This window comes from Cinclus cinclus, chromosome 1 (assembly GCF_963662255.1).
Source record: "Cinclus cinclus chromosome 1, bCinCin1.1, whole genome shotgun sequence".
Lineage (NCBI taxonomy): Eukaryota > Metazoa > Chordata > Aves > Passeriformes > Cinclidae > Cinclus > Cinclus cinclus.
Window position 1 is genome coordinate 24,859,611 of NC_085046.1, and position 13,255 is coordinate 24,872,865.

Below are 13,255 nucleotides of genomic sequence, written 5' to 3' on the forward strand. Positions count from 1 at the left end.
CATCTACAGCCAGAGATGCAGAGACATGTAGTAGCTTTCTCAGTGATGAGACCCACATCTCTGGAGGACAGTGTATCCAGTCATCACATCACGTTTAAGACAGAAGTTTCTCTCTCCAGTGCCCAGCACAAAGACAAGCTACTTCTCTAGCTTCATTTAGGCACATGATATTTAGGTGTAGGCTGTCCCACTGCAAGTGCACAACTTGGCTTGAAATGATCTCTGCAAGTTTTTCCATCTAGTAATGGAGTGAAATACTAAATAGCTTATCCAAGCTGCACTTCACACAACTTGTTCCAGAGCTTCTCATGAATTATAATAGCTTCTTGCTATTTCTTTCTTGTATATGCTTATGTATTTCTTTCTTGCTTATATATGTATATTCTGGATGTTGATGTGATTCAAATGCCACAAGAGAAAGTTGCTTTTTCACCTTCTGTCAAGACTTGCAGTAGGAGCTGGTCATCTTTATTCTCCAGAGGTCCTCTGCTGTGCTAGGTACCTCAGAGTAAAAGTCTTAATTCTTCATTCTGTTGCCCTTTTCCTAGCAGTTACTGTTCCAATTATTCACTTAAGAAACTCTTCCAATGCTGCCACATGTCATTACTTGATATCATTCAAATACCATTTGATAGGTATTTCAATAGCAGGGGGAAGGCTTACACAGAACTCTTTGTAGTATATTGATTTTTTTTTTACCTGTTAATGGTGTGACCTTTACAAAACCAAAAGTGATTTGAAATTCACATTTTGAAATCGATCATTCATTACTCCTGTTAGAGGATGTGGGACTTTACATAGGTGTTTTTTAACATCAGTTAATTAATTTAGCAGTAATTGTATTTTATGCAATTTTCAAAATGTTTAGGGCTATTTTAAATGGTCTTATCTGGTGAAATACATAGATTGTTATAAGTTAATGTGTATGTGAGTGCATGAAAATGTCCTCTGTAGTTGTGTATGTAGCTGAGCTTAAATGTAGTAGAATTTTTCTGGGTTTATTAGTGCACTTCTAACTATACTTCTGGCTCCAAGTGAAATGTATGAAGATACTCTGGAATTTCATGGAGTGTAGTGCCCATTTAAAAATCACTTCTGTAATACTGTACCTTTTTCTGATTCTCAGTTTAACATCAAAACAATTCTACAGTAAAAAATAGTAAATACTTTGCAGAATTCTATCTGAATGAATATGAAATAATTAATTCAACATATCTCTGCACAATAACAAGGACAGGGTGCTCCTTGCTGTGCTGCTCGTTCACAGCTGTTTCTTCATGCTGCCACCCTTAGCAGCATGTGTTTGATTTTGCTCTGAGTAGCAGCAGAAACACTTGAAATGCTGCAATTTGAAATTAACTTAATTAACTTCCAGGGAGCCATGACAGTGGCCTGCTAGGGCATGCTATTTTTTTTTAATGTCATCCTGAAAAGAATAAATTTAAAATAAACTGATTTCATTTTTCTAGTGCCTGACTGTGCCCTATTTAACACATCTTAGTGTTTTCTGATCTGGCCACTGTAATGTTTTTTATCAGTGCTGTCATTAATTTGGCAGCAATTGGAGATCGTCTTTTTGGAATGGATGAATATTTTTATATTTCAACTGCTTAAAGGAGATAAAAATTTTAGACCTTTTTCAAAGAGAAAATCTGACTATAAAGTGAATTGTACAGGTAGTTACTGTGAAGAGACATATCTTACTGAGATTTTTGGAGCAATTGTTTAAAATGCAGCATTGTATATGTTTAGGAGGATGACAGAGAAAATAAAAATGATATTTGTTCTTTCCAGTGAAAATGAGCAAATGGGCTCCTAACCAATTTAATTTTATGATTAAATTGTAAATGCCTATCAGCACTTTGTGTTAGCATATGAGATAAATGTGTGTCAGCATGGACTAGACCTGGTAGGAGTCTATATTATCTGGCAGTCAGGAAGTGGGGCTTTTTGGATGTATGATTTTTGCTTTTATTTTTCTGTTTGATCCTTTCTCAACTTGGAAAACAAGGCTGATGCTCTTTCTGTAGCGTGTGGTATTTTAAGCCTCAGATGTCACCCATTCCCTTATCTTTTAAATGGATTTGTGCATTCTGTGAATGCCTGTTAGTCAGAGAGCAGAGGAGAACTCTGTATTTGCTTCATCTAGTGAATTTAAACAAAAAAAACCCCTAAGGTTATTGATTATAGCAAACACCTTCTGTTTTTTTATATAAATCATTTAGAGATTCAACCATTTACTCAGGCAGGATTTTAAGAGAGCCTGATGCTTGGGTTCAGCATCGCCTTTGAGGAGTGCATCACACCTTTCAGGTGAGGGATCTGCCTCTGCACTGGCAATACAGAAGATTTCGGGGTCTCTGTGTGATTGCACACACTGATGGCAATGCAGTGACATGGCCAGTCTGCACTTTGGACTGTTATCTTGGGCCTCCTTTAAGGTAAGAAGGGTGTCTGTGATATGGATGAACAGCAGGCTGGGATTTAATACGGAATAAATCAGCCACCTTTTGATGGTAAATGGTCAGGAGAGGTGATTGTAACTTGAACTTGATTCTGATCCTCTGTGTTTCTGGTGGCAGTCCTATACAAGGGGGAAAGGCTTTTGCCATTCAGCTGGTGGTTTGGGTTTTGCTTGCTTTTTTCATGTAAAAGCCCAGAAAGTTTACAGCTGGTACAGGCAGAGGATCGTTGCAGTAAGAACTATTTCCAAAGAAACAACCAACCAACCTAAAAAACAGCGAGGGAAGAGAGCTCCTATGTCCCTCTGCCACCCCTGTGTATGTTGAGCCTGGCTCTGTGAGGGTGCAGCATTACTTGTGTTCCATTTTGTCTCCCATCTCTCTTTGTGAGCACAGTGTGATCCATCATTGAAATAAGATGCCCTTGCAAAATCTGCTTAGGATTTGTGTCATGATTGATGACAAATGAGTTTTTTTATATTTGGAAGATGCAGTTAAATATAGCATAAAATGAAAGGCAGAAGTGAAGTAATTTTCCTTGTTTGAGGAAGCTAAGCAAGAGTTTGTTTCAGTTCTGCTGGTAAGGAAGATGACACTGGAAAATATTTAAATGCTATATTTATTAAGTTCTAATGAAAACTAGACCAACCATGAACATACTGCTCCTTATTACCTGAGAAGGAGTGTGATCATTGTGTTTTATAATGAAAGTTATATTATTGAAAGAACAAATGGTAGCTTCTCCCCATTTTATTTTTTCATTATGCTTTTAAACCTGTTACAAAACTTTGGAGTTCAGTACGTAAATTCACGTGCTGATAGGAAAATGGCACATTTTCTATATAGAAGCTGAATCTTAAATTACTATGTGTCATCAAATCATGTAGTACCTTTGCACAAATCACTGATCACGTAATAGTATTGGTTTCTGAGGGAACAGTAATGTGTTAAACAGTTAAATATCCTAGGCTTTATTTGTTCCTCATCTGGTAACACAGGCAGAAAAAAAGAGATATGCCATATAATTAATGTTATTTTCTGCACTTCTATAAAGGCTTAAACATATTTTCTTTGATGCATCACTGACTTTTGGTAAAATGAAGTGAGAAAGCTCCATTTTCTGTCAGAAGCCAACCAGTGCCCAGCATGTTTCCACTGTCCAGTTTTGAATTTCTGGTCACATTGCAGATCAATGTGAAACTCCAACCACTGAGGTTTTCTGGTATGTACAAAAACATTTGTTGAGCTAGAAGGTGCATGGGGAAGAAGAGCCAGCAGTAATGTCGAGATGGGAGCCCGCTGGAGTGCTGTGAAGCAGAACAGCTGGTGTAAGCAATAGGGGGTGTGCAGTCCATGCCCACGTGTCTGGGTGCAGGACACCTGTGAGAGTGGGTGTTTCTGCTTTGTGAGGAGCACCACTTCCAAGGTCTGGGCTCTGTAATGCTGATGTGCTATGAGAGGAGATGCTGTGATGTTAGATTTAAAAAAAAAATAAAAAATTGCAGGCTATTTACCCGTAATTAATTTGATATTTTTGGAAAACCGTCAACAGTTTGTAAAACTGTAACTGATTTTTAAATGGACTTGTTTCTAGGTACCAGAGCTCATGCCTGCAGCAATAGCTACAGGCTGCTCCCAGGTTGTTGATACTAGCAGTGGGGAGGACTTTCCTCCCACTGTGGGACCTGCACTGGTAGGATGCTGCACGGAGGGGTTCTTGGGGTTTGTATGTTCAGTCAGATCTCTTGATGTGAAGAGTTTTGCATTGCTTGCTTTCAGTATTGTTTCTGAATTATATGCTATGAATGTTGTTATTTGGTATAATGAAAGTGGTGTGGGGGTTTTTTTGTTTGTGTGGGTTTTTTGGTTGTTGTTTTGGCGTTTTGTTATGTGGGTTTGTTAGTTTTTGGGTTTGTTTTTGTTTTTTTGTTTGTTTGTTTTTTTCCTAGTCCAGGGTTAGGGCTGACTGGATTGTTCTGTGAAGAAATTTGAAGACAGAATAAAATAGAATGAGGTGGAATGGTTGATGTATAACTGTCAGCATGTTACTGGTCTGCTGGGTAGCTTCAGAGATCACATTTGTCCATCTGCCTTGATAAAAAATTCTGTAAATTGCAAAGTTGAAGAATTAACCCATTACAATTTTTTGTCTTATTACCATGTGACTGTTCAATCGTTAGGGAACAACCTGTTTAATTTCTTTTAAACCCTACACCAGCTCTATCATGAGGTAATAGCACTGAGGTGTAGGTTTACTGTGAATTTACTGTGGTGTCACTGTTTCTGAATGCCTATTTAATTTAAAAGCAGAAGAGGCAATGTTGGGAAGAGCCTTGAAGAATCAGTTTGAGTCAAGAGTCTGTACGAATAAAAATCTACTTTTGTTTGCCCCAGTTTGTTTTAGCTATCTGTTTTCTTTAAGTAGCCATGAATTAAGCTTTGCAACAGGACTAGTAAGATCCTGCTGACTTCAGTGAGGCTTGTCATGGTTCATTAACAATGTATTTATTTTAGTAAATGGTATAATTTTGAAATATATCATGGGCTCATGGATATTTTTCTTCTTGCCTGCTTCTTTGGCATTATTGGACGTACAGCTGAAACAGTGGCTCTAGCTACTTTGCTAATTGGATTAACAATTCAGTATGCAATGCTGAGGTTTCTTTTAGCTGAAAATTTGGAATAATGCTTTTCTGGATGTGAGAGTTTACAAAGTGTATCCTATTAATATTCTGCTACATAGGAAAGATTATTTTAATACATACATTAGATGTATAATTAAATTTTGTTTTCAGCAGTAGTAGATAGGGCATTAATCTGTATGTATATGCATTTTAAATTAGCTACATAAAGTTGACTGTAGATACTAGAAATGCTTTAATAAGTTTCCTTTCTTATAAAAAGTGAAAATTGTTTTAGTCATTTGTTGTCACTCAGTAGACTGTAGGAGATTGTGTATGAGTATGTTATTACAATAAAATATCTTATTTTTTGTCAGTTTTGTGACCTTTATATTTCTTTCTCATTAGAACTATGCAGCACTGATCCAGCAACAAATTAATGAGGACAAACAAAACTTGAGAGAAAAGGCTGTATATGGAATTCAGCTCACAGAAGAAAAACTTAATGACTTCCGTGATGAACAGATTGGGCAGCTGAAGGAACTGATGGACGAGGCTACCAAACCTAATAAAAAAATTACCATTTCTAAAGACTCAGAATATAAAACCTAAAGGATTAAAAAATTACTTTAATGCATATGGAAGCATTTTGAAACTGCTTTTTTCAGCTGTATTTGAATGTGATTTCTGTGAGATAATGGACACTGCTGATGCTAAAACTTGTCCGAAATGGATGTGTTTGGCTTTCTGTGCAAGAATAAATGGAAAACTGGAATAATCTCAACACTTTTATGTTAATTGCATTATTTTTCTCTCCTTTTTTCCCCCTGCTAATGGATGTTGAAGACTGAAAGAATTTGGGAAAAGTAAATTGACATTTTTAAAATATGGAGTTGTTAGTTTTGGGGTTTCTTGCTTTGTAATCTTGGCACCTGTAGGGCAGAACATCTTTCGATTTGTCTATGATCCTCTTCCTTAATGGAAAAGATGCTATTTGCATTTGTTTTCTAGTGAGGATTCAGTAGACAAAGGCATGGTATTAGAGTGGGTTTGTTTTGATGGAAAGAAATGAACAGTATTAGAAAACCATACTGCTGGTGATATTGGAAGTTGGTTTTCTTCTTGGGTTTTATTGTGAAATGCATTTAAAAATAAAACATATAGGTCGTTATTAAATTAACTTTGAATCACTCTTATGCAGAAAATTCTGCATTTTTAAAATTCAGATTATTGTTAGGATCTAAATTTTTTATAAACCTTTCATGAGTGAGTTGTGTTGTACTTTGAATTCAAAGGTTCTTTAAAAACTTCAGATCCCGTTTTATGCAGTATTTTGTACAGACCAGAATTTGTAAATGACTCATTCACAGAAATTATTCTGTTAATAATACTGTATGGCAAACATTAGCAATATATTGCTAATACATTAAGTCTTCAGTAAGGCAATGTGTGCTTCTTGTAACATATACTGCTGGAACTGAAAAATAAGGGAGGGTTATCTGTTAAGAAAAACACACCCCTTTCTGTGCAAAAGACAGCTTTAATTTCATCTTCTAAACCTAGTTTTATATTATCAGTTTTGTTCTATTTCTGGACCTTTGTCTGTCTGTTACCCACAGCACGTTCAAGACAACAAAATTTCTTTGCTCTTGGGAAATAACAGCTTTGACAAGGAAGCACATTTCCATCTGTCTCAATTTGTGACAACATGCTGTTTGCCAGAGCTGCGCTCCTGGATCCTAATGGAGTGAGGAGCAATTTGGGGAGCAGCCTCTTTCTCCTTTACCTCTCTTCCCAATTCTTTGATGGGATTGTAGGCTGCAGGTACATCAATAACAAAATGTTTTAGTTACCTGAACAGAAAAGGATGCAAGACCCATCACTACAGGCTAAACTGGAGCAGAACTTCAAAACAGGGCAGTGAAGGTGGAGGGTAGAAGCTTTGAAGCTTTTCTAAGAGAAACAGTGCCTACCAGTGTGGCAGAATGGGGAAATTAATTCCAAATTTTTGGAGAAAACAGTAACACTCACAGTTTAAAAGTTAAATACAGTGAAGTTAAATAGTGTTGGGAAAAACAAAACAAAAAAACCAACCAAGAAAACACGTCCCCCAAAAAGAAAACCAAACAAAAAAAACCCACCCAAAACCCCCCACCAAACCTAAAACAAAACCACTTTTTGAGAATATTCTTGCTTTATACCACACTTGCTTGCTTTTAGTGAAAAACACTATGTGGAACACTTACTGTATGAGAAACACTGACAATGAGCCAAATGCACAGAAAACCAAACACAACCTAAATAGCAGCATTAACACAAAAACCCCCTACTGAATTAATTGCTCAAATATATACCAAGCCTTCCTGAAAGGAGTGTTGCCATCAGCCTGGTTTGGTTTACTCCCCTTGAAATTGTAAAACAACTGACCTTCCACACCTCATGGAAAAGCATTTTTCTAATGCTACCAAAAAAGCCTTTTCTTACACCATATTTTAGCCCTGGACTTGCAAAAAAACCTCACCAAAATAACAATTCACCACATATAGCTATCGAGTCATTCCTGTCTTTGAGCACAAGTCAAGCTAAAGCTATAGAGACAAGAAAAAGAAAAGTGATTTCATGCTGCTCCCTTGGAAATTACAGAATCACAGGCAGGATTTTTATTAGCTTAGGAAAATGCACACCCAGTTCAGTAGATACTGAATGGCAGGGAATTTAGGAGACAAATGCTTTGCTTTCAGAGACAAAATTTTAAATAAATGTTTACATTAAACCATGAATCTACAGACTGACTGATCAGAAGTCCTTATTAAAAAAAAAAACCCCTGCGGTGCCCCCTCTAGGGACATAAGAACTCCTTGGCTGGGACACAGCCTGGGTCAGCACTGCTCCCCCACAGCACAGGTCACCCACAGTCTGCAGCCCTTTCACATCCTTGCAACATCCCCACAGGCCCCAGAGGATTCCTTGGCCATTCTGCATTTCAGCATTCATTTCCTGTCAGACCTGCCTGTGCGCAGCAGCCACACACCGCTCAGTAGTGCTCAGTCTTATCTCCAGAGCTCTGAATATATGATCTACCTGCACAGTAACCAGGGAAAGGTACTTGGTTACACAAAGCATTTGACAACACAAAGAGCATATGTGGATGTCCTGAGCTGGCTGAGCCCCACAGGGGCCATCCAGTCCAACCCCTGGCCCTGCACAGACACCCCAATAATCCCACCCTGGGCAGCCCTGGCAGCGCTGTCCAAACGCTCCTGGAGCTCTGTGGGGCTGTGCCCGTTCCCTGAGGAGCCTGGAGAGTGCCCAGCAGACTCTGGGGGAAGAACCTTTCCCTGGTATCCAACATAAACCCCTCCAGACACAGCTCCAGCCGTTCCCTGGGTCCTATCCCTGTCTCCCACAGGGAGCAGAGCCTGGAGCTGCCCCTCGGGAGGAGCTGCAGCCCAGGTGAGCTCTGACCCCAGCCTCCTCCAGGCTCAACAGGCCAAGTGCCTTTAGCCACTCTTGCTGTGGCCCCTTCCCATCTAGATACATTCAGGAGCGCTTTTCAGCCCAGCTGTGCTCAGGAGCGCCCAGGAACAGCGTGCTGCTCTGAGAAAAGGGTTTGTGACCCAGCTGGCACTTGTCCACCCTGTCCCTAGGGTACGGGACACCTATCTCAGTTTAAAACACGCTGAGGAGCAACGTGTCCGACAAGAAGAGAGGATTGCATTTTTAGGGCTGCTCTTACATCTCTGCCATACATTAATACTCATTGCCACCAGATGTTTTCAGTCCCAAGGCAGTCCTTGAGCTGTGAGACTCCAGCGTGATTGGGGGAGGCATCAGTTGTGCAATTCTCCTTCTGAGGGTACTGAAGTACAATGAAGCAAAGCAGTGGGTTGGAGTTCTGAGTTGGCTTAAAAGGCACCACTGACATGGCTAACAGGACAAACTCAGAGCTCTGAATATTTCTGGTCTTATGAACATTACTGGGATTACATAGATCCACTTCCAGTAGTTGGAAGCAAGTTGAAGGTTAATAAATGCAAGTATTGTGGAGTGATAGGTGCTAATCTAGCACAGGGAAAACGTTGCACAGCTTGTCTCACTGACCTGGTTTTGTTTCCTTGCAGTAGAGTCCATGCCAGAGCACGGTTTCTGAGAATGGGTGTCTGCCCATTCAGCCTTCAGGCTGGCTAATTACTAACACACACTCTGGGCTTTATCTTACGGTATTTTAAGCTGTAAGACTGCTAACACTAATTCTTGTTTACAAGGACAGGATTTTTTTTTTATTTTTCGAGTCATTTGCTAAGGGGACATTTGATGACTTGCGAATCTGTAGCATGGGGTGCTAGTTACCTGTGTGCTACTGCCACCAAAGTTCACTGAAAGAGCAGAGCTTTCATGAAAACACTGTATTTTCATCTTGGGATAAGGCTGACATTGCAACTGGCAAACTTTCAGACTTTTAGTAAAGGAAATTTATGTTTCCACTAGCCAGGAATAAGCTGCAAACATATTCACAGAAGTGCTGAAGTGACTGTATGGTAACTCTTCTTGGAGATAAAATCTGATTTAAATTTTCCAGGTTCAGCATAGCATCTGGATCTGTCCAGGTAACAATTGCTATTTTATTCTAAATTTTAGTGATGAAAAAACAAAAGACTGAAAGCAAGGTTGACTTGGAAACTGAACTTCCATTAATCCTTTCTGTTCCTTTAAGACAAAGCCATATGGAGACTAGTTTATGAGAGAGGGCTTTACTGGTAGAAAAAAGGCATCGCTTAGGCAGTAGTTTTGATTATAAAATTAAGAGATACTTCATGGAATGTTTATAAAATTAAGAGATACTTCATGGAATGTTTGTGGGCTGTACTATGTCACTTCTGTCTTCTGATGCAAGTTGTTTTAATGTCACTGTTAATATGCCAATGGATTCCTAGATATTTTTGGATTCACTAGGGAAATGAATCAATTTATATCAGCTGAAGGGTGTAACAATGTAGGGGGAAAAGGCCGTCCTAAGGACTTCATGTGCCTCCTTTTCACATTGTTTCAGCATTCTTTAGTTCTCTGGCCAACATTTAATTTTCTGCACTGGAAGACAAGAAAGAAACAGCAGTATCTTCATATATTACACTGATTAATACTTTAATACTTTCCTAATCTCACTTTGTCATGTATCTGAACTTTCTGTTGTCTCAAAAAATAAATGTGTTTGGATTTATAAGTATCATTCATAGGAGTGTCTCTATTTTAAAAAGTAATTTTTCTTGGGACAGTGATTGAAAGAAGACTAAGAGACTGGCAGGTAACACTGAAAAGACCTGAAGGGTCACTGACCCTCCCAAAACTGCCTAGAACCCCCAAAACACCCCTGGATTTCCCTGGTACCTCCCCAGAATCCCACAAATCTTCTCCAGGATGCCCCGAATTCCCCCCCAAGACCCCCTTGTACTCCCAAAACTCCTTTAAGGATCCTCAAATCCCCCCTGAACCACCCCCAGCTTCCTTCAGAAACCCTTAAAGAAAACTCAGTACCCCCAAAATCTCCCCAAACCCTCTCAAGATTCCTTCCAAGCCCCCCCAGATCCTTTCAGGACCACCCCAGCCCCCCCTTGAGCCCCCCAGGACACCCCCAAACCTCCCCAGGACCCCCCAAATCCCCCACACATTTCTTGATGGAGTCCTCAAAGCCGGTGATCCCCTCCAGCAGCTCCATGTTCTCATCCAGCGCTTGCTGCCAGAATTCCAAGGGGGTCCCCCCCACATTTATGGCTCCTCCTTTGTCTCTAGGACCACCCCCACCCCCCCAGGTTTTGCGGAACCCTCCCTTTGTATTTTGGGTGAATTCACCCAAAAGGACTGCAACTGGCAGGTCTCCAGCAGCTCTCCCAGGTACAGGATCTGCTGGATAGATCGTTCCTCTTGCTGCGTTTTGAGGAGGTCATGGGAAAATTTAGGAAAAAAAAAGGGAGAGTAGAGGTGCCCCCTCCGCTGGACCCCAAAATCTTCCTCTCCCAGGTCCCCCAAATCCAGGTTTTGGGGGAGATTTTGAGACAAGAAATACCAGATTTGATCTCTCTGAGGTGGAACTGGCATGGAAAAGGGGGGTCCCTATGGAATCAGGCAGGTTTCCAGGTGTTTCACCCCCAAATCCAGCCCCCCCCCAAATCCCTAAATTCAGGAAGATGTTGCTTCATCAACCTCTGAAGAGGGCTGAGCTTCCGGGGTGGAACCAAGAGATCCAGAGCTGGAACTGGTGGGGTTCCCCATGCAATCCCAGGGTTCCTCATGGAATTTCCACCCCCAGAATTCGTGGGCCTGGTCAATCATGCACTTGCAGAGGGTGAGGTTGGTGTAAGGGAGGTTGGTGAGCGCCCTGAGCAGGACCTGCGCCGTCACCCCAGTCTGGAAGAAGGCAGGCTTGAACTGATTCCTGCAGAAGTGAGCCCAGGTGAGGGGGCTGGGGGGCTCGGGGATCCCCAAACGCGCTCCTCCGAGCCCCCCGGAGCCCTCACAGCTTCAACACGGCCAGGCTGGCCTCCAGGTCATAGGTGTTTTCCTTGGCCTGCAGCAGCGCTCCAGGGTCACCAGGTTCTCGGGGTTGTACCAGTGCAGGTGAGAGGGGGGGTCTGTGACACACCAGGGATCCCCCAGTGAGCCCCCCAATCCTCTCCAGGTGCTCCCCAGTGCCCTCCCGGTACTCCCCGCACCGGTCGATGCCCCGCAACAGCTTCCCCAATTCGCCCGTGTCTGCTCGAACAGCGCCATGTTGACCACTCTCCCGGAAATGACGTCACAGCACCTGCTGCTTCACACGGCAGAGGCGGGGCCAGGGCTCCCTGGCCACGCCCACAGTGACACCATGAGCATGGGTCCCAGCCACGCCCTCTGCTCTAACCACGCCCCCTCCCAGTATCGGACTGGGTGTCCCGAACTGGGCGAACTGGGACAAATTGGGCCTAGCATCGAACCAGGGAAGAGCAATCGATTGCCAAATCATCGATCAATCTAGGCGTGAACAATCTATCGCCAAACCATCGATTGATCTAGGCGTGAGCAATCGATCGCTGAATATTTTGACCTAGGCATGAGCAATCAATCGCTGAACCATCGATAGCCAAACTAATCGATCGATCCAGGCATGAGCAATCGATCACCAAATTATCAATCCAGGGAAGACCAGTCAAGTGCAGAATCATCGAACCAGGGAAGAGCAAGCAATTGCAGAATCCTTGGACAAGGGAAGACCAGTCGAGTGCAGAATCATAGGACCAGGGGAAGAGCAGTCAAGTGCAGAATCATCGAACAAGGGAAGAGCAATCAAGCGTGGAATGATGGATTGGAGGAGGAGGAGCAGTCGAGTGAAGAGGGATGGATCGGGGGGGGGGGGGGGGGACACTGGGGGAGATTAAAAAAAATTTGGAGGGGTGGGGGTAGGGGTCAGTGGATTTTCTATGAATTCTCCCAGATTTGGGCAATTCCAGAATAAATTGCAGCATTCACCCCACCCCCCCCTAAAAAAGGAGAGGGGGGAGTGGTCCCAGAGGCAACGTTGGTGTCGGGGAGGGGTCCTGGAGCTGTGCCAGGGGTGGGGGAGGGTGCCCAGGTGAGTCCTGGGGGGCTTGAGTCATCCCAGGGATCATACTGGACTCGTGCAGGACAGACAGTGAAACCATGCTGAGGTTATACTGCACCTCTACTGGACCATACTGGGATTGTAGTTGGAGCAGTGTGAGGCTGAACTGGGCCAAACTGGGGAGGCAGTGGAGATGTCTATAGTGAACCAGGGGGATCCTGGGTGGTTTTGAGGTATCCCAGGTGGTTTTTGGGAGCCCCCAGGGAGCTCCTGGACGGTTGCATTTTACACCCTTTTCTCCTCATATTTCCTCCAGCCCAGGTTGCCCACCCTGAGTCTTAGAGGTCCCGATTCTTAAATTAATTTAATTTTTGGTGCAGTAATTAAATAAGACAATAACATTTCAAGTTGGAGCCACAGAGAAGGGACCCTGAACAAAGGAACTCCTGGGCTTTCGTACCCTCACAGGACGGTCTAGGGGTTATCAGCTCCTGCTGTGTCCCCAAGTGTCCCTCACCTGGCTGTACCCAAAGTTGCAGCCAGGTGAGTTACTGCCTGGGAGTTACTGGCTCCTGCTGTGTCTCTGAGTGTCCCTGTCC

The 13,255-nt window shown here is 42.4% G+C and overlaps 2 protein-coding genes across 2 annotated transcripts in view; one reads left to right on the top strand and one right to left on the bottom strand.

Moving 5' to 3' along the window:
- SDHAF3 (succinate dehydrogenase complex assembly factor 3) overlaps positions 1-5,946 on the top strand; it is a 28,528-nt gene extending 22,582 nt beyond the window's left edge. The window contains exon 2 of the mRNA XM_062507968.1: positions 5,492-5,946. Coding sequence (XP_062363952.1) covers positions 5,492-5,695 — 204 coding nt within the window. The 3' untranslated portion in view covers positions 5,696-5,946. The remainder of the gene's footprint in view (positions 1-5,491) is intronic.
- Positions 5,947-6,509: 563 nt separating this feature from the next.
- EIF3K (eukaryotic translation initiation factor 3 subunit K) lies at positions 6,510-11,848 on the bottom strand. The gene is given in 8 exon segments (XM_062500722.1): positions 6,510-6,560; positions 10,719-10,814; positions 10,931-11,005; positions 11,393-11,513; positions 11,596-11,653; positions 11,656-11,688; positions 11,792-11,818; positions 11,821-11,848. Coding segments are annotated over 8 exon segments (489 nt in total).
- Between the last annotated feature and the right edge of the window lie 1,407 nt (positions 11,849-13,255).